Here is a 26,172-nt window from a genome sequence, read left to right as displayed (position 1 = left end):
CTCATCTCATTTCATTTCATGTATTTTTGCTTTAAAAATCCCTTTTTATTCCCATCAATATAATTCTGTTTGACTAATTTCTCTACTTTTGAGTGTTACTAAAGCAAAACAGAAACCATTTGGAAACACTTTGTTGTTAATCCAACTTCGATTAAGTAAAATTTTATACAGATTTTTACAGTTTTTTTAGGTTTTTTTTAAAGTTCTTATTTTAATCACCTGGTGCTCATCACAACAAATGCATTCTTTAATCCTCATCCCCTATTTCACCCTCCAATTTTACAGAAAATGTCTTCACCACATCCTATTTCTCCCGGCAGCTAAGGCTGTGGAAGTGACCCTCGACCAAAACTCATATGAGCCCAAACCATTTCTATATTAAATTGCTTAATTTCTAAAGGCTGACAAATCTGTAAACTTTGATGGGATATCTAAGTCTCTACACTCATTTCATGGTTTCTATTTCTACAAAGATTTTCCAAGATTATTTTTACTTTGTTACCAAAAATATGGCCCATCTGGCCAGTTTATTTTACTCAACTGTCATTAGAGGATTCAGTGGGACTAAGAAAAAAAATCCCTTCTATCACCCATGTTGAGCAAACCAGAAGGTGGTATTTGTCAGACTGAATAATTTAAGGTTTGTTTGCACTATAATTCAACAAATATATATCCCTCCACTAATATTTCCTCTCTGTCTTTCTTTTTCCCTCTCTTCCTTCTTTCTTTCATTCCTTTCCTTCATTCCTTCCATTTTACACACATCCTTTAATTTTTACAATGGTTACAATTTAAGTCACTTTTGTTTTGAGAATGAGAGAGAGAGAGAGAGAGAGAGAGAGAGAGAGTGAGAGAAGCGGGGCTCACTCAAAGCAGGACTCAAGCTCATCCCATGTGGGACTTGAACTCATGAACTGTGAGATCATGGCCTGAGCCAAAGTCAGATGCTTAACAACTGAGCCACCCAGGCACCCTAAAGTCACTTTTTAAAAACTATTTTTTCAGTAAGTACAATTCTACCTGAGACTCATAAACTGTGAGGACCAATTTAATAAGCTACAGACAGAACCAGGATCTTACTTTATAGTCACACTAGCTAAATCTCAAACAGAAGTGGTCTGTTTTCCTTCAATACATTGAAAAAAAAAATGACCAACCTAATAATACTTCAGGTTAGTGTTGACATGATTTTAGGGTTGGCTCAACCCTTAGTCTAGCTCAAAAAGAATAAATCGGCTAATTGTTTAAAATCAACTAATGATTCTGGAATTTGGGACTTTATTTAAAATACCAAACTTGCAAGATAAATAAACTGGGGCAACAAATTTCAAAAATTCTTTCATTGGAGCGTGAAACTTTTGCTCAGAAATCTCAGACTTTAGATATTTCAGTTTTCCATTTAAAGTTGATAAATAATATTTAGTCGAATTCCTTTTATTATGGTCTCATAGGAGCCTTTTAAAAGTATGGAGTCAGTGTAGGTCAATGTTATCAGTGCTGGAGCCTGTCGAGTTCAAATACACTACCCATTTCCTCCCTGACCATATCTCTTGGGGCCAGGCACCCAGGACATGGGCTTCGTGCCTCTGAGTCCACATCTCAGCTTGGAGTGAATTTCATAAAAGGAATCATAGCATCTACTGCTGTCCAACATAGGGTTACCAAAAACAAACAAACAAAAAACCCAAAAAAACCCACAACTATTTGTTTTCCCATATTATTTCCCTCTATATGGGGAAAAAAAGTTGAAGATTGTCATTAGATCACATATAACTTTTTTGATTAGTCACATTAAATCTGACTATGACTGTAAAGGAAGTCTACCTATATTGGTGCCTTATCCAGGATGAGTTTGCAGTTTGAGTTTTTTAATGAAGTAAAAACGGAGTCTTTCTTCCCTTTCTGACAGCTGAATACAGAATAAAAAAAAACATCCTGAAATCCAACTCATCAAAAGTCTGACTGGATTTTATTTTTTATGTACTTGACCTTGTTAAGAAAGCAACAAATGACCACCACACAAACTGATGACAGCAATTTTTTTTTTTTTTTTTAGTAAAAAGTAGCAGAGGATGTCCTGGACTGAGAACAGATTACGTGGGATCTCCCATACCTTCTCAACACAGAAGTCATCTGCATGGAGAATGTGTACTCAGTTCTGCCTGAGTTACCAAAGGAATCTTCTTTCCTCCCCCTCGTACTGTTCTTGGGGAGGTGGAAAGGCAGATTATACTTTCCACCATAATTTCAATAGTTGTTCAAGCAAAAGGATGAAAACAACGATTTTGGTCTAACTATCTTGTTTAAACAGGAAATGAAACCGGTCAAGAAGCCTATTCTCTAAGCATTCCCTGAACATTCTACTTCCTATGTTTCTCAATCCACTGTCCTGTGTCCCCAAACTGATGTAATAAGAATTAAAATGATGTCCACATTGAAATCTTAGACTTACCTATGACTCATTAAATTCTCAAAGGATAGCTTCAGATTATGAGGGATTATCAAAGTTCTTGGTTGTACCTGAGGAAGAAAGTCTCATTTAGAGCAGTGCCCCAACCTGTATTCCAATTTAAATAAATAATCCACCACCTTAGCGAACTCAAGTTGTATCTAGTATTAGAATCATTCACATATTCTTTTGTGACATGAATGAACCAGAGGGGATCACCTACCCACAACTCATAAGGTCTATGCTCTTCCCAGGTTATCAGATTTTAAGGTTAGAAACCTCAAGATTGGTAAACCCTCCCATTCTCTTCGTGGAGCTCACCTCCAATATCCTTCAGGTCTCAGAGCACCTGTCAGCCCCTCACAGCCCCTCACAGACACCACTGACTCCCGGACCACTGTTAGGTAGTCCTCTACCTTCCATTCTCACTGTTCCCTAGGCTTCCTCTATCAGAATATTCCTAAGGTTTTTATTGTATTTACTTGCTTGATGTCTGGTTTCCCTCATAGACTTTCAGCCTCACCAGGGCAGAGACCATGTCTCTGTTTTTGTACTTCCAGGTTCTAACACAGTGACTGTTTAAGAAGTATTTATTGATCAAATTTGTGAATGAATGAACCCCCTTTGAAGCACACTGGAAAGTTTTAAGTGTGTCCTTCACATAGGACTAAAATAAATTATACGGTTACAGTATTCCCGATTAAGACATTATTTTCTTGAACTTTTCCAGGTTTGTTACTAGCACTAGACATTGGTTTTCTTTGGGGGCTCAGGCTTTCACTGAGAATCATATTCCCCCCTTATTTCTCAAAAGGTATTGTAGCCATGACAATGAAAAGACAGTAACAAAATGTGAGTGCAGATGTTCAGCTGGGCTACTCATTGAGTGACTTGCGATTTAAATTCATGACAGAGCAAGGGTGCCTGGTGGCTCAGTCAGTTAAGCGATTAAGTGGTAAAGTGGTTAAGCATCCACCTTCGGCTCAGGTCATGATCTCAAGGTCTGTGAGTTCAAGCCCCATGTCTGGCTCTGTGCTGACAGCCCAGAGCCTGGAGCCTGCTTCAGTTTTGTGTCTCCCTCTCTCTCTGCACCTCCCCTGCTTGTGTTCGTTCTCTCTCTCAAAACTAAAAAAATAAATAAACTTATGACACAACAAAACTGCAAATTAAGGACCTTCAGAAGTGCTTGCAAATAGAGAAAAATCTGAATATTAAATCTATAGAAATGCCAAGCACCTACTGTATTTAAGCAGATTGTTGTAACTCTTTAGTTGAGGGAAAGTGAGGGGAGGGGTAAGAAGGAATGATCTGGTAACAGGAGCATCTGGGAGGGGTGAGGGCAGCAAAGACTTCGGTGAGAACCTGAGAAGAGGTTTCTAGATACATAGAAGGGATGAGAATGAAGGAGACACACTGCTTTTTTCCAAGTTTCTTCTGAAGTTGGCTCCGTTCCAAAGAAATATGGGGGAAACTCTCTACCTTCTCCTGATTAGCATGACCCCTTTTCAAAAGCCCCTAAATCCAGCTAGTACTACTGTATGCATGACTGGGCTACAGGGGCTCCCCCAGAACAAAGCTACCATTTTGTCCCTGAGAAGAAGTGCGTCATGTGGTCAACTCCTATTCAGTCTTGAAAACCCTGCATGGTCTTCTTGGAAGACTTCCTGGATATCCACTTTCCATGCTCGGCCCACCGGGTCCATTTCTGTTTCTATTCATCATTTTATTGTCATTATTTGTTTATCTGTTGGCTCCTTAAAGGCAAGGCTTATGTCTTATTCTTTTATTTACTTATTTTGCCTTCATAGCCTAAGCACCTGGCCCATGGTAAGCAATCAATACATATTTGTTTCAATGAACTGAATTACATAGACTTTTGAAACCAGTTAATTTACATATGTTAGAGAATGCCTCTAACTTCCTACAGTATGTTCACCTTGACATCCTACTCTGAAGGGGCTTGAAAGTGTGTATTAGAGAACAACGCAGATAACAGAAGGACTACAAAATAGATGTTTTAAGGGGAAGCTCAGCTGTTTGGAGCAGAGAAGTGGCAAGAGACAGTTTACATAAAAGTTAGGCGGATACCCCTGGTGACTCACAACCATAACTTTCAGTAGGCATTACTTCCACACTAAATAGTTGAGCTCCTGGTGTGGGGTACTCATGCAGGTATATTAGTAGTTTATACATGCCAGGTCCTGTTTAGGATTTTTCTGTTTTCGGTATTCATCCACTTTATGCTTTTATTTTTTTAAATATTTTTCTAGTGCTAATCTTTTTGTAAATCCAGACACCATAAGATTCACCATCTCAGCGTACAACTCAGTAGTTTTTAGTAGTGTCACAAAGTCGGACAACCATTGCCACTATCTACTTCCAGAAGATTTTCATCAGCCCAGAAACTCTGTCCTCATTAGCACTCATTCTTCAAGTCCTTGGCAACCATTACCCGTTTTCTATTTCTATAGATTTGCCAATGCTGGACATTTCATATAATGAAATTAATATAACACGTGGCCTTTACTGCGTGGTTTCTTGTACATAACGAAATGTTTTCAAGCTTTATCCAGGTTGTAGCATATAGAAGTACTTTCTTTTCATGGCTGAATAATATTCCATTGTATGGATTGAATCACATTTTGTTTAAGCATTTATCAGTTGATAGACCATTGAGGTATTTTCATTTTTTGGCTATTATGAATAACGCTGCTATGAACATCCTTGTACAAGTTTGTGTATGGACATATGTTGTCAGTTCTCTTGTGTATATATCTAGGATGGAATTGGTGGGTCATACGGTGACTCTACAGTTTGAGGAATTGCCAAACTGTTTCCTAAAGCAGCTGCATTCTTTTACATTCCTGCCATGTGTGGGGGTCCCAGTTTCTCCATATCCTTGTCAACACTTGTTGTTGTCCACTTTTTTAAATTACAGCTGTTCTTGTGGATAGAAAATAATATCTCATTATGGTTTTGATTGCATTTTCCTAAAGGCTAATGATGTTATGGATCTTTTCATGTGTTCATTGGCCATTTATATATCTTCTTTGGAGAAATGTTTTTTGAAATTTCTTGTCCAATTTGAAATCGGGATGTTTGTTTTTTATTGTTGAGTTGTAAATAGGGTTTTTTGGGGTATATTTTGGATTCATTTTTTTTCCCATTCTGTGCATTGTGTTTTCATGTCCTTCATGGTGTTCTTTGCAGCAAAAAAGTTTTTAAGCTTGATGAAGTTGAATTTATGTATTTTTGTTGTTATTTGTGCTTTTGGTAACATATCTAAGAAACCATTGCCTTATTCAAGGTCATGAAGATTTACCCGTTTTCCTCTAGAAGGTTTATGTTCCAGCACTTACAATTAGGTCTTTGATCCCTTTGTAGTTATTTTTTGTATATGATGTGAGGAAGGGCACAGCTTCACTGTTGTGCATGTGAATATAGAGTTGTCTAGGTACCATTTACATTAATTTATGTAAATGTAAATTACGTTTATATTAAATTGTCTTGACACCTTTGTTAAAAATTAGCTGTTTGGGACCTCTTATTCTAATTCTTCTGGAGACCCCGGATGTATGTAATTAAATTTGATTTTCTCCTGTTAATTTTTTTAACTGTTCAAAAATGTAAGGTTCTATTTCTGGACTCTCAATTCTGTCCCCATGATCTATATGTTTATCCTTAGGCCAGTACCACAAAGTCCTGATTACTGTAGCTTTATAGTAAGTTTTGAAATCAGGAAGTGTGAGTCCTGTAACTTTGTTCTTCTTTTTCAAGATTGTCTTAATTATACTGCATCTATTGCATTTCCATATGAATTTTAAGATCTGCTTGTCGGTTTCTTCAAAAAACTCATATGAGATTTTGAGAACGATTGTACTGAACGTGTAGACCAATTTGGGAGTATTGCCAGCTTAACAATGCCAAGCATTCCAATCTGTAATTATGGTTTTTTTTTCCATTTGTTTAGGTCTTTTAAAATTTCTTTATATGATATTTTATAGCTTCTGATGTACAAGTCTTGCATTTATTTTGTTAAATCTATTCCTAAGTATTTTAATTTTGTGATGCTATTGTAAATGGAATTGTTTTCTTAATTTCATTTTTGAATTGTTCATTGCTAATATATAGAAATAGAATTGATTTTTGTATACTATCTTACATCCTGTAACTCTGCTATACTCATGTATTAGTTTTAATTGTTTTTTGTGGGTCCCTTAGGACTTTATGTATATAAAATTATGTCATTTGCAAATATAGTTTTATGTCTTCCTTTCTAGTCTGGTTGCCCTTTATTTATTTATTTTTTTTCTTGTCTTAACTGCCTTAACTGGAACATGCAATACACGTTAAACAGAAGTAGCAAGAGCGGACATCCTGGTCTTGTTCCTGATCTAAGGGGAAACTACCCAGTCTTTCTTCATGGAGTATGACGTTAGCTGTGGGTGTTCCAGAGATGCACTTTATCAGGTCAAGGAAGTTGCTTCTATTTCTAGGACTCTTTCTCTATCTACCCCAGCATCTATGTCCAACCCCCTCCTGAGAAAGGAGGGTGGGGGTCTCAGTGACTCCAGCAGCTGTGCAGTACCCCCAACCCCAGGAGGAGCTTGAGGCTCTATTGCACATAGTGAAGCAGGGATATTTCATGCTCATTTTCTAACTTTCTATAGTTTCCTACCAGATGTGCGTGCACTGGTTCTGACTTTCGTGTTTGAGGTCCTTCTTTTGGGGATCTGCAGCAAATGGTAAAACCACAGCGTGTGGTTCTACTCCAGTCAGGTCCGGGCAAGGGCAAAGGTCAAAGAGGTCTTGAGAAAGAGAACAGTGCCGAAGTCCCAAGTGAGCCAGCTGGCCAAGCCGGCTGGGGCCCCAGGGTCAGTGCATTCTAAATGTGGACACAGTGATTCCAGGAATAAGACCAGGAGAAGTCCCAATCCCAGTCTCCCAGATTCTGGTGGTGCTAACATTGAACACTGTGATCCTCATGAAGTAGAACATGAACACAGATTGTAACATTCAGATACACTTCTGTTGGTAGCTCAGTTACATTTCCGAATCCCACACAAAAATTTCACAAAACTGCAGGTCTCTTTCATATCCCAGTAGTCAAAGCACTTTCGCCATTAACATGTCGAAGGAGCCTGTCACCTGTTTGTCTTCCACTCCTGGCCCTTCCTCTTGTTGCACATCAGCCCAGAGTCAAAGGAGAATCATCGGATATCAGAATGGTAGAGACCCTGCTCAACTCCTACCCTAAACCTAACCATTTAGTGAAATTAACCTTTGACCCAAGCCGGACTGGCCCTAACCGTAACCCTTAAACCGACCCAAGTCCTAACTCTGACCTGTATGGCATCCGTGCGGACACGGTGCGGACACAGGCCTCTTTCTGCGGCAGCTCTGACAGATGGTAGGGCTTTGTCCTTGTGTCCTCCATTTCCCCTTGCTGTCCTCTTTCTTTTCTTTTTAATTAAAAAGATTTTTTAAGTTTATTTTTGTTGGGGGGGGAGGGGCAGAGAGAGAGGGAGAGGGAGAATCCCAAGCAGGATCCGCACTGTCAGCGAGTAGCCTGACTCAGGCCTGGAACTCACGCACCATGAGATCATGACCTGAGCCGAAATCAAGAGTCAGATGCTTAATGGACTGAGCCACCCAGGTGCCCCTCCTCTTTCTTTTCTTAATACTCCTTCATTCCCCACCATTCTGCATCCCCAGTTACAGACACCTCCCACTAGCTAGAAAGTACTATAGAATCTCTCCTTAGCCTTTATGCTGAGGTGCTGGTTGAACTGATAGACCCAAAGATTAAGCTGCTTGTTTCATGACTGTAATGGTAGAGGCAGATTGTGTATGTGTGTGTGTTGTGTTGTGTTATGTTGTGTTGTGTTGGGGAAATTTGAGGGGGGAGAAGTTCCATAATCTCCTGAACCACTATAGGTATGAGGTTACCTTAGGATCTCAAAGTAAAGTGACTCATCTCATCTCTTTCCCTCTGACTCATCTGCCTTAATTTATCTTTTGGTTTGTTGAAAATGGGGAGGGTTTATCATATCGTGTCAGGTAATAGTGCCCCCAGGGCCAACAGGTACTTATTTGCAGCCCTTATCAAGCCCTTCCCTGCAGAAAGCATGGTCTCGCATCACTGGGCTCTGGTGGGGAAGGGGTATTGCTGTGCCCTGGGATGCCCCAGCTCCTTCTGTCATCCCACTGACCTACCATTTTTATTTCTTGACATGTGGAGCATAGCTGCTTGCTTCTGATCAGCATGGGGTTACTCTTGTCCCTCCCGGCCTGAGGAGAGAGAGAAACAGAGAGAGGTAAGGAAATGGTGGGGGTACCTGGGGCAGCAAAGAAGGGGAAAGGGGTGGAGGAGTAAGAGAGGTAATAGTTATTCCTTCCATAAAACAGAGAGGGAGCCTCTGGTCTCAGCCCCATCCCGGGTGGACACAGAGTCCAGGCTTGGCTGCAGCTGGTAGGTTCAGAAAGAGTTGAGGCAGGGGGATGAGCCACAGACTAGTCAGTGACCTCAGGACCCCTGCATACAGTAGTACAGGCACAGCTTACCCTTTTTCACTCACACTGACCTCAGAGTCACGAGGCAGGTTCATAGAACGTGTATAATATGGGGGAGAGGGGTCACAGGGACAAACAGAAAATGACTATGAATTAACACCCTTTCCTGTCATTTGATTGTCTGTTGACCTGTTAGTACGTGTGTGTACACCGTGCCCTGACCCCTTCCTGCTGCCGGGAGGGATAGGAAATGGGAAGAGGAGGAATACACCTATGCAGCATAGGGGGGTACCTGGGGTGCGCTCCTAAGACCCTCAGTGGACTGGTCCACAAGTGGCTTCGTCCTCTGAGAGACATAAAGCGTTTGGACAAGGCATTATTACTGAAGGTTTGAGGACTGAAAACTAGGTACAAAGTTGGATTCTTTTGACAAATATTTAAAATACATTTCATTTTTATAGGCCATTTAAAAAGAATCAACTGAGTATTACAATGTTGTGGGTTGGTATGTTAAAGCATGAGTGTGAACAACTCGACTCATTCATTCAACAACAGGCATTTATTGTGAGGCCACCCTGTGGAGGGTGCTGGGCTGGGGCCACAAAGATGAATAAGACATTTTCTGGCCCTAAGGAAGGCCAGGGAAAAATACAAATTCATTCATTTGTCCATTCATTAGGTACCGGGGTCCCTGAAGCAAATAACACACAGCTTCTGACCTCAAGGGGCTTACCACTTGGCAGACTGTGTTCGAGGAAGCACACGGTGTGGAGGGTGTGGTGACAAATATGTTGAGGCCACCGTGAAACTGAAAAAAGCCATAGAGCTCACCTGGATGGGGGTGGGGTGGGGCATAGAGGGAATGGCTGAGACGGGCTAAAGGAGCAGGCAATTCTGGGGTAGGTGTTGGTGGGTGAACAAGGTGTGGGGAGGGCATTCCAACCCAGGAAACGCCACAACAGCAGGGAAGAAGGACCCATCAGATTGGTTCGGAGAACTGAGGCTAGCTGAGAGTGGACTGTTGTCTGGTATGGGGAGTGGGGAGTGAGAGAGGCCAGAGACACAGAGACTTCTGGGCTTCTGGCAGATTCCACCTTCTGCCAGATCTTCCCTGAGACCCTGGGGGTGGTACCTCTGGGGGCTCCTCCTTCCCTCCCTCCCATCTGTGAGCTCTGAGACTAAGATGCATCTCTGAAGCTGTGATCCAAGGTTGGACGCACTAGATATCACAGAAGCAGTGATGATACTCCTGGGCCTTCAGAAAAGAGAGACCATGTCCCACAGCAGGAATGGGGAAAGGCTTCAAGAAGTGGCATTTGCACTTAAAGGGTTAGGGAAGTATGCACAGGTGGGCATGGGAAAGGGAGAATCCTTGGGCAGGTTTGTTTTTGGTGGCGTTATAAGCAGACTCTTGTCTTTCCCACAGGACATTCCTTCCCCTTTTCCAGACTTCTGGCTTCTACATTAGAGTTCATCGCAAATCAAGCAACAAACATATTTGAGAGATCTCAAAGGTGCATAGCAGGGTCTTGCCAGGTTAATGACGACTGCAGATGTGACTGCAGAGTTCCATAACCATGATGACTGCCATCCCCTAGAATCTGAAGACAAAATGGTTTATATATTGTCCTGCCCAGCCTTGTTAGCTCCTCATCCATTAAGACATAGCTTCGGTGTTACTTTCTCAGAAAGTCTTTCTCCTGACCCTCTTACCATTTTGCATACCCTAATCTGAGTTGGGTGCCTGCCTTTCTGATTCCATCACAGACTTGATATAGCTTTTTTTTTTTAATGTTTTTAAATTTATTTTGAGAGAGAGAATCCCAAGAAGGCTCCATACTGTCAGTGCAGAGCCTGACGTGGGACTTGATCTCACAAACCGTAAGATCATGACCTGAGCCGAAATTAAGAGTTGGACACTCAACTGACTGAGCCACCCATGCACTCCGAGTTGGGTGCATATTTGCTTTTTGTTGCATTTTGTGCTGTTAGTCTTTCTTTCTTTCTTTCTTTCTTTCTTTCTTTCTTTCTGCTGCTTCTTCTTTTTTTAAATAGGCTTATTTCCTCCACCAGACTGAGAGTTCTTGAAAAGCAAAAACATGTGTCAAAGATCTTTGCATCCCTAGAGCCCATCACAGAATCTGGCACACAGTAGGCATTCAACACAGGATGGCTGAATGGATGAATCACTGTAAGCGTTTTAAAGTATCACCTATACATACACACATGTGTGTACAAGGAAGTCGATGCAAACAATTTGGGATTCCATGCCCTGTAGGCCCCAGCTTCCTCCTTCCTGCCGTGCTTTCCTTCCTAGCCCTGGAAACTTCTGTAGCATCTGCTTCTCACTCTTGGTCTCCTTAAGGCCAGCTCAGCAGCAGTAGCAGGACTGGAGAGTGAATTGTCTGGTGGTTCGGAGCACAAGCCCCTGGTTATGTCATCTGTGGAGTCAGAGCCACCAAGAAAAGCAGCTCTGAAATGTTAATGGGGTTCTCATTTTCCAGGCAGCTGCCCCAGGATAGCAGATGGAAGCTGTGATGAGAAAGTGAGAGAAACCTTCTGTAGCCCGGCTGAGGAATGAAGCACCCTTGGGCTGGGGCCCAGAAGCCCCGCTTCCCATTTCACAACCGGACACATCCTGATATTGGAGGTTAATATCTGGTGAGTTTCCTAAGCTCTGGCTCATCCCCCAAGTCCTTGGCCTCCTTGAATCTTTGATAAAAAAACAGAAAAGTATGTTTCCCTTCCTCTCCCTCTCTCCACCTCTCTCTCTCTCTCCCTCTCTCTGTGTGTGTCACACACACACACACACACACACACACACACACACACACACCTCTCCACATAACAAAAACCAAAAATGTAAGCACCCGATGGTCATTTTAGAAACAGCTATCAGAAGCATGTCTGAGGAGCACTGACAAATTTGCCTCCAACCTTCCTGCCTTTTGACACCTCTGTTCCTTTTCTCCTTTCTGCTCTTGCCTTAAATGAGAGACACCTCATTGGTCACCTCTAGTTCAACTCTTTCAATGGATGCAGTGAGGAAATTGTGGTCCAGAAGGGTTAAGAGACTTGTCAGCCCATGTATTTAGTTTCAGTAAGTCAGAATTTCCTTAGATAAAGGGTCAAATGAAGACCATCTTTCCTCAGGGACAAAGTGGACTCTTAGGACCCATATGAAGGCATAATGATTCCTACATCTCTTTGAAAAAGGTGGTGATCAGAGAGGTATTTTCAATATTAAAAAAAAACCTATGATAATTACACATTTTCCTGCTATCTGATAATAACAGCCATCTCAATTAGAGAATAAAGCTGAATATGGTTTTTAAAAATTTTTTTAAATGTTTGTTTATTTTTGACAGAGAGAGAGACAGAGCATGAGCGGGAGAGGGTCAGAGAGAGAGGGAGACAAAGAATCCGAAGCAGGCTCCAGGCTCTGAGCTGTCAGCACAGAGCCCGACACGGGGCTTGAACTCACAGACTGCGAGATCATGACCTGAGCCGAAGTTGGACGCTCAACTGACTGAGCCACCCAGGCGCCCCCAAAATAAAGCTGAATATGGTTTTTAAAACACTCATATGGTTGACTAGGAAACATTTCAAACATACATGAAACATTGTCAACAACTGTGCACCTACTGTCCAGACTTACTAATTTTGGGTTTTATTTCAGGTCAGTGGTGTCATTTTTAAAATCATTTTTTGTTGTTACATGTGCTTGATCAATATAAAGAGGAAAAGGACCTAGGAGTATGCAAAGTAGTTTCTGTGGTGATCACAAGCTTTCAAAATTTAAGATTCAGTGAGAAAGAAACACTCAAACGAGTCCTTGGTGGTAAGAAAACCGTAAGTTGCCCTCCTATACATTCTCCCAGCTGAGTCTCTGCTGCTACAGTGTCTTTAACGGGGGCTTTTTGTCACAGGTCCGCTAAAAGCAAAAGAGGTACTGCTCTTGTCTGGACTCGGACTCATTAGGCTAGAACAGCAAACCCAGATCAAAGAGAGGAGACAGGGAGTGGGGGGCAGGCACGGAGAGACTGGGGTGGCATTTTCTGCTCCATTGGTAACCAAGAACTTGAGCTCGGTGACACCCAGCCCAGCAAGTAGGCCAAGGGGTCCCAGGGGGACCCCAGCTGGAGTCCCCAGATGGCCCGATCCGTCTGCTCTGCCTTGCAGGGAGCTCTGAGCAAGGACCTCTCGGCCTCAGTTGTCCAGCTACTGGAATACCCTTGGCTGCCCACGGCACCTGGAGAAGTCACGAGTGGATGCCTGCAAATGGCAGGTGAAAGTCGTGCCTTGTAAAGACCCCGCTCCAAGGAGGATGTTTACATGGGGCCGTGTGGAGGCTGCTTTCTTTGTGTTCATTTTCTACTTTTCTTCTTTATTAGCTCTGCCTCTCCTCTTGTGGTTCCTTTTTCTGGTATTTTGTCCCCCTCCCTACCTCTGTTTCTGTTTTGCTGTTTGTCTTCCTCTTCCCGGGTCTTTCACTCTCTGAGCCTCTGTTTCCTTTCTGTCTCTCTTTAGTGAGAACTGCTCCAGACACACAGACCACGGCATCTGCTCCAGGACTGCCCCTGGGCAGGGCAGGAGGGCCACTTGGAGTGTGGATGTTCAGGGTTCTGCCCTTTGACCTGTGACTGGAAGAGGAAGGGAGCCAGTTGGCAGGACCTTTGCACCTGTGCCCAGAGGCCAGGGCCCCTAGCTGGCTGTAAGGCCACCGCAGCCTCCTGGCGGGTCCCTGATTTAGAGGATAAAAGAAGCCATAGAGTGTCCACAGGGCATTCCACTCCCACCAGATACTTTCTTTCCAGAAAGGAGCAGCTGCGGGCTGAGCCCAGGTTCACCTCACAGGGGACACGTGCTGGCCCCTCCCCCCCCCCCCCCCGTGGTGGTGGCCAACTCTGTACAATCCTGTGCACACAGACCTCGTTGAAATAATTTTTATCTTCCTTTAGCCTCCCCGTCTATTTTAGGTACTTTCCCGCGTTTGGCTCTCTCTGTTCAACACAGCACAAGACATTCAGGTTTTGCCACTTCTTTGGGTCTTCATTTCCTTGTGAGGTCTCCTGTTTCACGTAAAACGTATATTAAATAGATTTATATGTTTTTCTCCTATCAACTTAACTCTCAGGCGCAGCCAAAACCCCTAAGACGGCAAAAGGTCCAATTTGTCTTCCCTACACCTACTTGCCTTTCTAATCTGTAGGGGCAACTGGCAACTGTGTTTCACACGCAGACACAGGAGGAGAGCGGGAGCAGCGGGGGCGTTTTGCTTTCACCGCAGGAGTGATGGATTTGTGATCCCCCAGGGCTGCCTGAGACCGGCCTTCTTGGCTCAGCCTGCTCTTGCCTGCCTCCTAGTGGCCACTTCTGAGTACTGCAGGCACGAATTCTAAGCCCTGCGGAAGATTGGCCTCCCACCTGCCCCGGTCGTTATCAACGCCTTCCTCTCCCGCCTTTCCCGGCCAGCGGGTCTGGGGCTTAGAGTCTTAAAGCCTCGGAAGAGGCTCAGAGCAAACGAGGGATGAGGAGGCGCTCGGTGGCCGGAGAAAGGCTGTCTACATCAGAGGTCCAAAGAGACAGTGACTGAAAGGCTTTTTGCCGGTTCTGCAGCAATTGTCAGGTGGATCCTGTCCCCGCTCAGAACCCCCGGCGCATGTCATGGGGTCACTCGTACCTACATGCCTGTCCAGCGTATTGGGGGATTAGTGCCGTGACTCTCAAGCACAGCCCTGTCCCTGTCGGTCACGCGCCGAAAACCTGCAACGTCTCCTCGCTGTTCCTCGCCCTGGGCCCCGCTGCCCTCCCGCTGGACCCACCCGTCTGCTTGGTTCCCTTCCCTGCAAGCCCGCCGCTGCGGCCTGATTCCTTGACGTTTACAAGCCCTTCCTGCACGCTCAGGCCCCGCGTCTTTGCTCCCCGGGCGCTTCCCTCCACTGTGGAAGTACCTTCCAGATCGCATGCGGACGCCACTTCCTCTGGAACCACTCCCTGGCGCTGTCGGCTCACCCCTCCTTTCCCTCCCACCGCCTCGCCTCTCGGGGACTTTGCCCGCCTCTGCTGGCGGCCGTGCACCTGTGCGGTCCACGCACCGTTCGCGGAGGCCGTATCTGATTCACTCCTCTCCCTATCTGCGCTCAACCACAGAAGGGCTCCGTAAGCGGCTGTCTACCTCTTGACACGAGGGCCGACCCAATGGTGGCTCGCAGAGCGGAGCTGTCACCACGGTGGGCGTCACCACGAGTGGGGCACTGTGCCAAGTGCTCAGGAATCCCGCCCTGGCACGCTAGCAGCCGCCCCGTGGGTACGTGTACTTTTCAGCTGAGAAACTGTTGGGACGCCAGGGGAGCTCTCTCCCTGGGTCTCAGGGCGCCGCGGACTTCACCCGCATCTTTAAGATAGGAACCCTCTGGGCGGTGGCATATAGGAGTGTCGCCTGGCAGCCGGTCATAGTTGATTTCTGTGAGGTGGAGGGGACATGAGGACAATATGAAAGTTCACGGGTGTAGGTTGTTGTAGGTGGGACACATGAGGGATCCAGGGCGGTGATGGGACAGTGTCAGAGGCTCCAGACACTGGGACTGGCTCTGGACACCAGCTGAGAAGTCCTGAAGGCGTTGGGGCATATTTCTCAATAGGATTTGCCCCGCCCCCCGTCCCCCCCCCCCCCCCCCGCCGCCGCTTTTTGATGATTGTAACCTTTATTCTCAGTGCTGGTTCACTTAAGGTGGGGCGAGTGGGTGGTGCTTATTTGTTTCATTCGGCGAATATCTATGGGACAGTGATGACATTCCAGGCTTACGATCTGCTAAGGACACAGGAAATGCCTTTACATTTACATTCTATGTCATCCTAGAGCCACTAACGGTTTCTTTTCAATTAAAAAAAAATTGAGTACCTTAGATAAGACATCTGGAACTTGAAACAAAATAGGCAAATGCGTATCCTTCTTAGATGAAACCAGAAATGCAGAGGCGTGAGGAGACCTGAAGTAATCAAAACAAGAGCTAGTTAGATCATAGTCTCTGGTTTGAAGAGTCAAGCTGTTGGTTGTTTCAGAGATGCCGGGGTCCAAATGAGCAGCCCAAAATGTGCCACTTTGGCACGTAGATTATTTTGAGCTGTTAACAGTCAAGGCCCAAAAGACTCAGGAAGAAACTTTGACTTTCCCCCTAAGCGCCTAAAAGAGTTTAGATAGAGACCCTGCTCCAGGAAGAGCACAGTCACCATAGATACCTACAGTATAATATGAACTAAGGGAGGCAGACAGGCAGGAACTTGGCAAAGTCTGTTAAAATTCGTCTCCGTGTCTCATGGTTTCTGGACGGCCCCTCAAACATTTGTTTACTAAACATTTACTCTTTCCATTCTTCCTATGAATTGTCTTCCTTCCCTTTGAAATCCCCAACCCCTGCCTCCTTCTCCTTGGTTCAGGATGACATATATACCTCATTTGGCGTGACTGTCTTTGGAATCTCATGTGGGTTCCTGAATGTAAAAAATTAAGTTTGATTTTCTCTTGTTAATATGTCTTATGTCAATTGGAGTCTCAGACCAGCCAGAAGAAACTTGAAGAATAAAGGACACTTTTTTCCTTTCCAACTGAGATAAACCAAGGGACTCCCTGAGAAGTTGTTTTCCATCCCAGTCCTAAAGGGTGCAGGCCAGTTGGCAGCTTTTAAAAGATGGCTTTGCCCTTTTAAGTCACTCTGGCTTCTCTGTCCCGTTTGTATTGAACTAACCAATGCCACTTGTGGACTGTCAGAGACAGTGTACAAATTAAGGCAGAAAAAAAATTGTTCAGGGCATCTGGGTAGCTCAGTCAGTTGGGTGTCCAATTCTTTAAAAAAATTTTTTTAATGTTTATTTATATTTGAGAGAGAGACAGAGCGCAAGTGGTAGAGGGGCAGAGGGAGAGGGAGACACAGAATCTGAAGCAGGCTCCAGGCTCCGAGCTGTCAGCACAGAGCCTGACGTGAGGCTTCAACCCACAGACCCATCATTACCTAAGCCGAAGTTGGACGCTTAACCGACTGAGCCACCCAGGCGTCCCAAGTGTCCAATTGTGGATTTAGGCTCAGGTCATGGGTTCTGGGATCCTGCCCTGCATCGGCTCTGCTCTGGGCATGAAGACTGCTTAAGATTTTCTCTCTCTCTCCCTCTACCCCTTTCCCTCACTCACACTTGCTCTATGAAATGAAACAAAATGCTTTAAAAAATTGTTCATCAAAGCAGATGTGTAATGGGTGAAATGCCCCCAGATCTCCTTCCTGAAAAGACCTATGGAGAAGTTATTCATGAGAAGTAAGTGCAGGGTTTTTTCATGCCTGGACTGCTTCCTTGGAGTCTGTGTCCCTGGATGCTGAATCCACTCATTTCTTCCCGTGGAACATATTCTTCCATCAACCGCTCTGGAACATTCTTTCTTTCTAGTCAGGGGGTGAAGCCGTGAAGCTGCAGGGATAGTATCTGTTCTCTTCACAGGTGTGACCTGCCTTGCGGCTGTTGTGGTTCATTTTATTACAGTGTAAGAGGCCAAGGCCAGCAGGGGGCCTGCACATCATAAACTGCCTGTGTATGCAGCGCTGTGCATGCCCCTGGCATTCCAGAAATGGAAACTCGGAATGCCAGGAACACCTCTCCTCTCTAATGAGGAAAGATTTCATTGTTCATTGTTCATTTACAACATGGGCACGTGAAAGGAGTTTGGGGTCCCCGAGGCATTTATGGTTTCATTTCTCCTCACCATTTCCCTGGGCCCTGGGAGAGCAGGGGAGGTGGGTCTGACCCAGCTCCTTTGCTGCCTTTTGTTTGATTTGTGAACAGCCTGGCTTGAGCTTGACACGCAAATGCTGACCAAGAGACACCTTAGAACTGCTTTAGCACTCAATCTCAAAGAAGTAGGGGCTCAGTGTGACCTGAGGGCTCTCGAGACTGACGATGAGTTTGGCTTCAGGTCAGGCACTGGTGCGGGGAGCCGGGCCTCACCCGCTGCAGCCCTGCAGGTGCGTTTCAGGAGTTTGCGGATGGGGGTGCGCTGAGTACATTTTGCTAGCTGTTTCTGCCTCTTTTTTAGGCTGTTCCATGTTAGAACTGCTCGTCCCAAAGTAGGTTAATACTTAAAGCACATGTGTAACTTTCTTACCGAGATCTTAGAAGAGGGTTTTGCTGGAAATAAACAGCTTGGAACCCAGGGCTTTAGCCAGAGAAAGAGTTGCTGATCTTGAAGAATTGTTTGGTGCTACTCAAACCAACCATTCTTTCAAAGACTTTGTATTCCTGTTGTCTTCCTGAAGGCTCAGGGCACCACACCGCTGTTGTCCAGTCAGCGTCTTTGGAGGTGGGGAAGCATCATTTCTCTTCCAAAGGGCTGAGATTGCTGCCCAAATACTCCCAGTTTAGAAATGAGTAGAGCTTCGCTGACCGCTTAGGTCATTTTTCCCTGTGACTAGCTTGAGGTTAGCTGGCCAGAGGGAAAACTGACCCTTCCCTTCCCAGCTGGCTGCCAATAGTCTGGCCCTTCTGACACTCCAGGACCCGGCTGTGAAAGGGAATAGGCCCTGGGGGGGTACACAGCTGTATTCTGGGTCTGCCTTTTTCAAGCCCCCTTCCTGTCCCCTACCCCTGTAGGTACCCCAAACTGTACAGTCAAGGACTAAGACAGCTGGGGTGACAGAGCCCCGCCAGGGAGGCTTTACTTCTGGCTGCAGGGGCAGGTCTAATGAGAACAAGGAGGAGGGTGGGATGGAAATGGTGGACTGCTACCCTAATCAGGTGTCAAACACGGGCCATTTCACATGAGCAAGACACGAGCTAGAGTTTAGATACAAAGTAAAAATAGCAGATCGGAACAAGCACTTCATAGGTGCTCTGAAAACACACACATCTGTCTCTTTGCGGAGACTGTGGCTTTGAAAAAGGGCAGCAGATAAAGCAAAGGTACATGTTATTGAACAGGGGATGTGGGGAGAATGTCCCTCATGGCGGTCGCTTATCTCTGGGCCGGAAGGTATGTGACCCTTACCAACAGGAGGAAAAACTCCTTTCGAGACTCCAACCTTCCTAGCCAACTGTCGCACGTGCCAGAGAGCCGGCCCTCTTCACCTACGAAGTGCTTTCGAAGTTGCCTCCTGACCTGCTCTCTCCTTACTCTCCCTCTGATCGCTCCCGTTCACTATTCAGCCCCACATTACCTCACGCTCCCCCTTCCCCTCCCCAGAGCTGGGTATATCACCACACCCAGGGACCAAAAATGCAGGAGGAGTGAGGAAGCCCGCTCATTCCGCGTGTCGGCACTGAGATGCTGCTAACACACAGGCACCTCCTATTTCGAAAAAGAGAAACATGTTCCATAGCAGTTTGTTGGGACGTGTCAGGCTTGGTGAGATTGGAGAGTGTCTCAAAGTTCTACACAGGCAGCTGCTACTCTACAAAGACAGGAATGTATGGTTCTAGAGTTTTGGTGGTTAAAATTAGAAAATTCCAAACGAAAGCTGAGGAGAAAAAGTAAGATGCCGAGGGGGAGGGAAGTGTGTGGAGAACGCTATCCACGGGCAAAATTCTTCCGTGTTGCTGCGTGATGGTTGCAGAGAGGGAGGTTAATTAAGAGCTCGTCCCCCTGCCAAGACTATCCTCAGTGCCCACTTTTGTCCGAGAAACCCAGGCCATTTCTGGTTTTAGAGCTCTCATCTTGGGTTTCTCAGATTTGCCCCTCTGAGAACTGCCCCAGCAATCACCTTCCGTGAGGACTTTGTTGAAACCTTCGCCCTCAGGGGCTGGGCTGTTACCTTTTGGGAAGGCTGAGCACCAGTGGCTTGTTGCTGCGGCTGGCCTCACTAAGCCAAGGGATCTTGTCAAATTTTGGCACAGAAACCTGGAGGGAAATGGAAAGAGATCGGTTTGCAGAATTTATTGCGTTCGAGCATTGCCATCAAAACCAGGACCAAAGTCGGCTAATGGCAGCTCTACAAATGCCAGCACTTTCCAAAACATTTTTTATGATTTATATTTGAGTCTTTTGAGTCTCCCGTAAAGTCTCCAAGAGTAAATAGTGTTATCTCCACTTTACAGATGAAGAAAATCAGAGCTCAGGCATTATGATTTGCCAAGTCACACAGCTAGTAAGTGGATTCGGGTTTTCTGACTTTGGTGCCCCCTATATCTTGTATTCTACTATCTCTATCCCTTTGCTGTTTTATTACTTCCATCTGTTTATGCATCCTCTGAGAGTTCTACGAAGTCAGCTGAAAATCAGCAACCTCCTCTTCAGTCTCCGGCTGTTTTCAGCCACAGTGTCCTCCACCCCAATTCCTTCTAGGCAGCAAAGAGGAGAGAACCACACTTGGAAGCTACAGACAACTGGATGTTAATCTTGACGAACCCGTTTTTCAGCTGTGTGGCTTTGGACGCATCACAACCTCTCTGAGCCTCAATTTTGTCCTCTGTGAGGAGATCTATCATCACTTTACAGGTCAATGCACAAGACACAAAGCTCCAGGAGAGCAGGGATTTTTGTCGTCTTCATTCACTGTTGTATCAGGAGCACCTAATACAGTACCTGTATGTGTCCAGTGAATTCACGGATGCATGGGAAGTCTCTAGTTGAGGGACTTAGTAACCGGAGCTCAGTAAAAGTAGGCTTTGTAATCTCTCGTTACCAGCCCAGCCTCTACCCCTGGCGTTGTTCGGACGCCAAATCCTGTCTTTCTGTTGGGGACTGGCTTTTTCCTGGACTCTGAGCGGTGCGTCCTCAGAGGGGAGCCGGGAGGTCCTTGAGCAGCCAGGAGGGGGCAGCAGCGACCTCGCAGTCTCTCTAGCCGGGGAAGGGCGCTCTTGCCGCGGAGGCTGTGGAGGACCCGGAAGCGCTCGGCCGCCGTCGCGACCCCCGGCGCCCCGGATGGGGAAGGAGGCGGGCGGCCGCCCTTCCCGGCCGCGCAGCCCTAGGAATTGCGGGCAGGTGGGTTCCGAGCGGGAGTCCGTGTTTGCGGGCCTCTTTCTCCTCCGTCATCCTCACCGGCGACGGGCGCGGGAGGCCCCGGAGGGGGAGTGGGGCGCCCCCGGGGACACCTGCCCGACCCCCGGCCCCACGGAGGGGCGTTGCCCTTTCCGGCGCCGCGGATCCTCCAGCCGGGGCGAAGCAGTGAGCTCCTTGGGCCGGGGTCCTTGCTGCAGTGAGAGGGGCTCCCAGGGTGTCTCGTCTCGCTTGTGAAGCAAAACCTAGCGCGGGCTCTATGGAAGAAATAAGGTCGGCAATAAGAATTTTCTTCGCAGACTTGCAGCATGACCCTGGTATTTCTCTTAAATTTTCATTGTGAAAAAGGGGTCGCTGTGTTCGAACCTCCCAAGAGTTTTTCCGTTATAAGTGGAGTGATAACTTTTTAAAGGATGTTACGCTCAGTTAATGGATTAAGAATCTTTGAGTCCTTGGTTTTGGTTGAATGAACCTTGGAGCCCATACCGTTTTGTTTTGTGCAGTTGTCGTTAGACTGGTACCTTCTTTCTTTTTTCTTTTTTCTTTTCTTTTCTTTTCTTTTCTTTTTCTTTCTTTCTTCCTCTCTCTCTTTCCTTCCTTCCTTCCTTCCTCTCTTTCTTTCCTTCCTTCCTTCCTTCCTTCCTTCTTCTTTCTTTCTTTCTTTCTTTCTTTCGTTCGTTCGTTCTTTCTTTCGCTCTTTCGTTCTACACATGCCTTTGAGAACTCCGTAAATAAAAGCTCTGGATCCTATCCCTAGAAATTTGCACCAAGTGCAGCTACAAGCATACAGCGACAGGGAGGGCTTTGGGTGAAGCCTCAGGGATATGTGAACCCCTGAGCTAACTGGTTTAGAGGGAGACGTGATGTGAGGCCCAGGCTTTGGGGTCAGACATTGGTTTGAATCTGGCTCCAGTGTTTATCACTGTTAACTTGGGCTAAAGTTACTTTAAGCACTTCGAATCTCGGGTTTTTTCTTGTTTACTAACTAAAGTGGAGCTAATGCTAACTTGAAAGCATGCGGGGATTAAATGAAAGAAGCTCCAGAAGGCACTTGACGCGGAGTAGACACTCAGTACGTACTAGCTACCAGATGTCTGTTATCATCCGTGGGATTATAACTTAAAATCTGAAACAGAGGTTGAATGTCCACGGTTATTAAATGGCCACCGCACACATGTTGCTCAGACTTCTAATAAACTGGGTTGCTTTGACTTTAACCCTATTCTTCCCGGACGGTTCACAGCTTTCCGAGGTTCATGGTGTGTCTTTTTCCAGGAACTTGGCCTAGCCTGGGTTGCCGCCTTTGCAAGCGAGGCAGGTCGGTGCAGTGTCAGCCACCACCCGGCATGGGATTTCCAGAGAGGTCTTATTTCAGAACTTTGTAAGGAACGAGAACCACGTGGACTTCTGCGAGGGAGACTGAGCTGGCCTGAGCTTGAGGGAGAGGATCATGGGGACCCAGCCTGTAGCTGACACTGAGGAGGCCAAGTGGCAGAAGGTCCTGTACGAGCGACAGCCGTTTCCCGATAACTACGTGGACCGGCGTTTCCTGGAAGAGCTCCGGAAAAACATCCACGCCCGGAAGTACCAGTACTGGGCCGTGGTGTTCGAGTCGAGCGTGGTGATACAGCAGCTGTGCAGCGTCTGTGTGTTTGTGGTCATCTGGTGGTATATGGATGAGGGCCTTCTGGCCCCCCAGTGGCTCTTTGGGACCGGCCTGGCCTCTTCACTGATTGGCTATGTTTTGTTCGATCTCATTGACGGAGGTGAAGGACGGAAGAAGAGTGGGCGGACCCGGTGGGCTGACTTGAAGAGCGCCCTGGTTTTCGTTACTTTCACCTACGGTTTTTCCCCAGTGCTGAAGACCCTGACGGAGTCTGTCAGCACTGACACCATCTATGCCATGTCAGTCTTCATGCTTTTGGGCCACCTCATTTTCTTCGACTATGGCGCCAATGCTGCCATTGTATCCAGCACGCTGTCCTTGAACATGGCCATCTTTGCTTCTGTCTGCCTTGCCTCGCGCCTGCCCCGTTCCCTGCATGCCTTCATCATGGTGACTTTTGCCATCCAGATATTTGCCCTGTGGCCCATGTTGCAGAAGAAACTGAAGGCATGTACTCCCCGTAGCTATGTGGGTGTCACGCTGCTTTTTGCATTTTCAGCCTTGGGAGGCCTGCTGTCCATTAGTGCTGTGGGAGCCATCCTCTTTGCCCTTCTGCTGTTTTCCATCTCTTGTCTCTGCCCTTTCTACCTCATTCGCCTGCAGCTTTTTAAAGAAAACATTCATGGGCCTTGGGATGAGGCTGAAATCAAAGAAGATTTGTCCAGGTTTCTCAGCTGAGTTAGGGACTTCCATTCGGTTCTTAAGGGAAGCTGATAGACTAATCTCCCGGCTCATACAAGATTTGAAGGCAGAATCCCATTCTGGAAGCAACATACTATTGTGGGTAGGGGAACAGAGATCAAAAGAAAAAGCTAACCAAGGGCGTGAGTGGTGAAGGTGTTTTTCTTTCTGTTACTCTGTGGATGAAAAAGCTTTCTGGGACCCTCTTGAATTACTGCCTCATTATTGCTGTAACAAAGGAAGTGATGTGGTTTCTATTAAAAAAATAACAACACATCCATTAAGTTGTCCCATGATTTTTCTGTAAGCAGAAGGCTGACAGAAGGGGCATGAAGAGAATGAAAGTATGTGTGTGTGTTCAAGTCACTTCTCTCCTTTGGTTATCTGGAGCTCGAATCCTAGATGCTGTGACAGTTTGTCGCCTAAGATCACAGAATTGGTTATTTAACCTTACCTCAGAGTTTCTACATAGTTCTTAGTGAGGCACGTGCACACTGCCTGGGACCCGGATGTGATGTGTCGCAATACATAATCAGAATGCTGAGGGAATTCAGAGGCTGGAGGCCAAACTGAATTGGAGAAACTAGGAAATAGTTATTAGAGGAGATGGCATTTGAGCTTGGTCTTGGTGGTTAGGTGAGATTTCAGTAAGTAAAAGATGCTTTTAGGGCAAGGTGGCAAAGGCCTTTAGGAATCAGGTCAGTAATATGAGCAAGGCATACAAGTCACACGAGTCATACTTTGTGTGGCTAATGGCAGCTGAAAACTGGATGGAGCTTGGCCCCGACCAGGGAGGGCCATCACTACTCTGCTCCAGCTGAGTGTTTCTAATCAGAATGTAGGCCTGGCTGCAGAGCTGCAGATTTCTGATGACATCTAATGATTTCTAAATGAAGTCTCAGGAGCTGTAATTGTGATTTTTAATGTGAAATCTGACTTGTAAATTCTGCCAAATTTAAATCTGGACAAAAGCCACACTTGCATGCAACATGTGGCTGCCTTTGGGCCACGTCTGTTTTTTAGGACAAGCACAAAAGTGGGAAGGTGTTTCATGGGAGATCAGGGTTCTGGGGGTTTGAGGGAAAGTTGGAAAGGAAGGTTTGAGTAACAAGTAGGGGTGTGAATGTTCAGGAATTTGGGCTTTAACCACAGGTCATTGGGAGCAATCCAGTTTATCTAAGGAGGGAGCAAATGCTTGGATCTTGGGTTATCCAACTGCTCTGTGTTTCAGTTTTTCCATCTGTAAAGTGGGAATGGAAGTATTTACCTCTAGAATTGTGATAATTAGATGAGATGTATGAGTGCTTTGAGGAACTCTGGGCGCGTAGCAGAGGAACGGTAATGTTTGCGGTTACTGCTGTATCAGGTTGATCTCTAGGACGACTTGAAGAGGGACAGAGATGAAGTATAAGATGCATCGGGTGCCTCCCAGAATATCTGGTAACTCATGACATAACTCATTTGGGGCAAGTCCCTGCACCATCCCTTCTCACTAGAAATTAATTTCAAGTCAGAAACTAAGTAATGCTTGTATTTCTCTGAACATAGATTTCTCAAAAAATGTCTTGAACAGGACTGTGAACTAGTGTCTTCAGCTCTTTGGACTGATAAGAACAGTGTTTCATTAGGATGGGTAGTTTTCCTTAGGGCCAATTAGATTGCTTTCCTAGTCCCAAGGACACTGGCCAGAGGGGAGAGAAGGATCTTGGAAACTGACTTGTGGAGCTCAAAGCATCGATCCTGCATTGGGTGTGGCCATTTCACCCCTCGTGAGTGGGCAGAACTGGCTCATAGTTACTGTATAGTTCACATCAGGAACAGAGCAACAGTGGTCGGAGGTAGTAAAGAATTGTATATGATTGTGCTTTTTTTTTTTTAGTGTTTTAGTACATTTGCCCTATTTGAATAGGTATGTGATTATCAGCTTTAGGGAACTCACGTAAGCAGCAACATCTGTGTCAATGAGCAGAAAGTTCCCCAAATTTGAGCCACTTGCAAAAACAGTTTCAGTGGGACGAATTAATGTGCCTGTGCTGTCATTTTTCAGCTCTTCTCTGTCACACTGTGTATAGTATTTGGAGCCCCCCCAAGACCTGACCATATTTGGTTTGGTGGTTGTAGAAGTTTGGTGTGGAAATGGGAGGGGGACAGAGAGTTGAGGGTTGGATGATGTAGAGTGGGGCTGCCAACTCAGTTCAGGTGGAAAGATGGTGAGAAGGATATTCCAACCAGAGTGAACAGTATGTTCAAAGTGCACGGGGACCTGATTTATCCTGGCAGTGGACAGAAGCACAGGATAGATGGGCTGCAGGGAGAGGGTATGGGGTCTGAGAGTGCTGAGTACTTTGAATTCTCGTATCCTGTAGTCAGTGTCAATGTAAATTGAGGTTTTGAAAAGGGAGACAAGATTTCCACCACACACACTTTCATGAGTGTGTATATCTATGTATGTGCATATATATGTATATATATAAATACAATTCTGGCACCAGTTTTCGGGCTGAGCCTGGGGAGCTCTGTGGCAATAGTGAAGAGTGAACGTCTGGACTAAGGGTGTGAGGCCGATGGGTGTGGAGATGAGAGGCCTGATTAGAGAGGCTGTCAGAGAACTTGGTAGACTCATGTTGGGAAATGGAAGGGACTGGAGGATGACCGGCTTCTGCCTTGAGTGGATTTGTGTACCATGAAAAGACAGAAGTGAGAACAGGTTTGGAGGTGAAGTAGATAAGAAAATAAGAATGGGACACATAAAGTTTGAGGTGCCTGAGATGGTGCACTCAGGCTAAGTGTTCCAATTGTAGTATCTGGAGGACGTTGGTTCTAAATTCTGGGCGTAATCTGGAAGGGTATTGAGATCTAAACAGAATCTAGTGCTTTTGCACTTGG

General features: G+C 45.8%; 2 protein-coding genes across 9 annotated transcripts in view; one reads left to right on the top strand and one right to left on the bottom strand.

Annotated features, from left to right (window-relative positions):
- The window catches only part of CF3H1orf105 (chromosome F3 C1orf105 homolog), a 56,104-nt gene that overhangs the window by 22,123 nt on the left and 7,809 nt on the right, over nucleotides 1-26,172 (bottom strand). For all 6 annotated transcript variants that reach the window (XM_042975655.1, XM_042975656.1, XM_042975657.1 and 3 more), the window contains 4 exons: nucleotides 19,756-19,841; nucleotides 15,867-15,954; nucleotides 8,666-8,740; nucleotides 2,453-2,520 (listed from right to left, as the gene is read on the bottom strand). In XM_042975655.1, coding sequence (XP_042831589.1) covers nucleotides 2,453-2,520; nucleotides 8,666-8,740; nucleotides 15,867-15,954; nucleotides 19,756-19,841 — 317 coding nt within the window. The remainder of the gene's footprint in view (nucleotides 1-2,452; nucleotides 2,521-8,665; nucleotides 8,741-15,866; nucleotides 15,955-19,755; nucleotides 19,842-26,172) is intronic.
- PIGC (phosphatidylinositol glycan anchor biosynthesis class C) lies at nucleotides 20,828-23,566 on the top strand. 3 transcript variants are annotated; one of them, XM_042975651.1, is made up of 2 exons: nucleotides 20,828-20,924; nucleotides 22,215-23,566. In XM_042975651.1, the coding sequence occupies exon 2, from the start codon at nucleotides 22,390-22,392 to the stop codon at nucleotides 23,281-23,283; it is 894 nt and encodes a 297-aa protein (XP_042831585.1). In that variant the 5' UTR covers nucleotides 20,828-20,924; nucleotides 22,215-22,389; the 3' UTR covers nucleotides 23,284-23,566. The 3 variants fall into 3 exon arrangements, with proteins under 3 accessions (XP_042831585.1, XP_007084082.1, XP_007084081.1); XM_007084020.3 differs by lacking the exon at nucleotides 20,828-20,924 and adding an exon at nucleotides 20,949-21,212; XM_007084019.3 differs by lacking the exon at nucleotides 20,828-20,924 and adding an exon at nucleotides 20,949-21,256.

This window comes from Panthera tigris, chromosome F3 (assembly GCF_018350195.1).
Source record: "Panthera tigris isolate Pti1 chromosome F3, P.tigris_Pti1_mat1.1, whole genome shotgun sequence".
Lineage (NCBI taxonomy): Eukaryota > Metazoa > Chordata > Mammalia > Carnivora > Felidae > Panthera > Panthera tigris.
The sequence above is the reverse complement of the archived record's forward strand: the minus strand, read 5'-3'. Positions and strand labels throughout refer to the sequence as shown.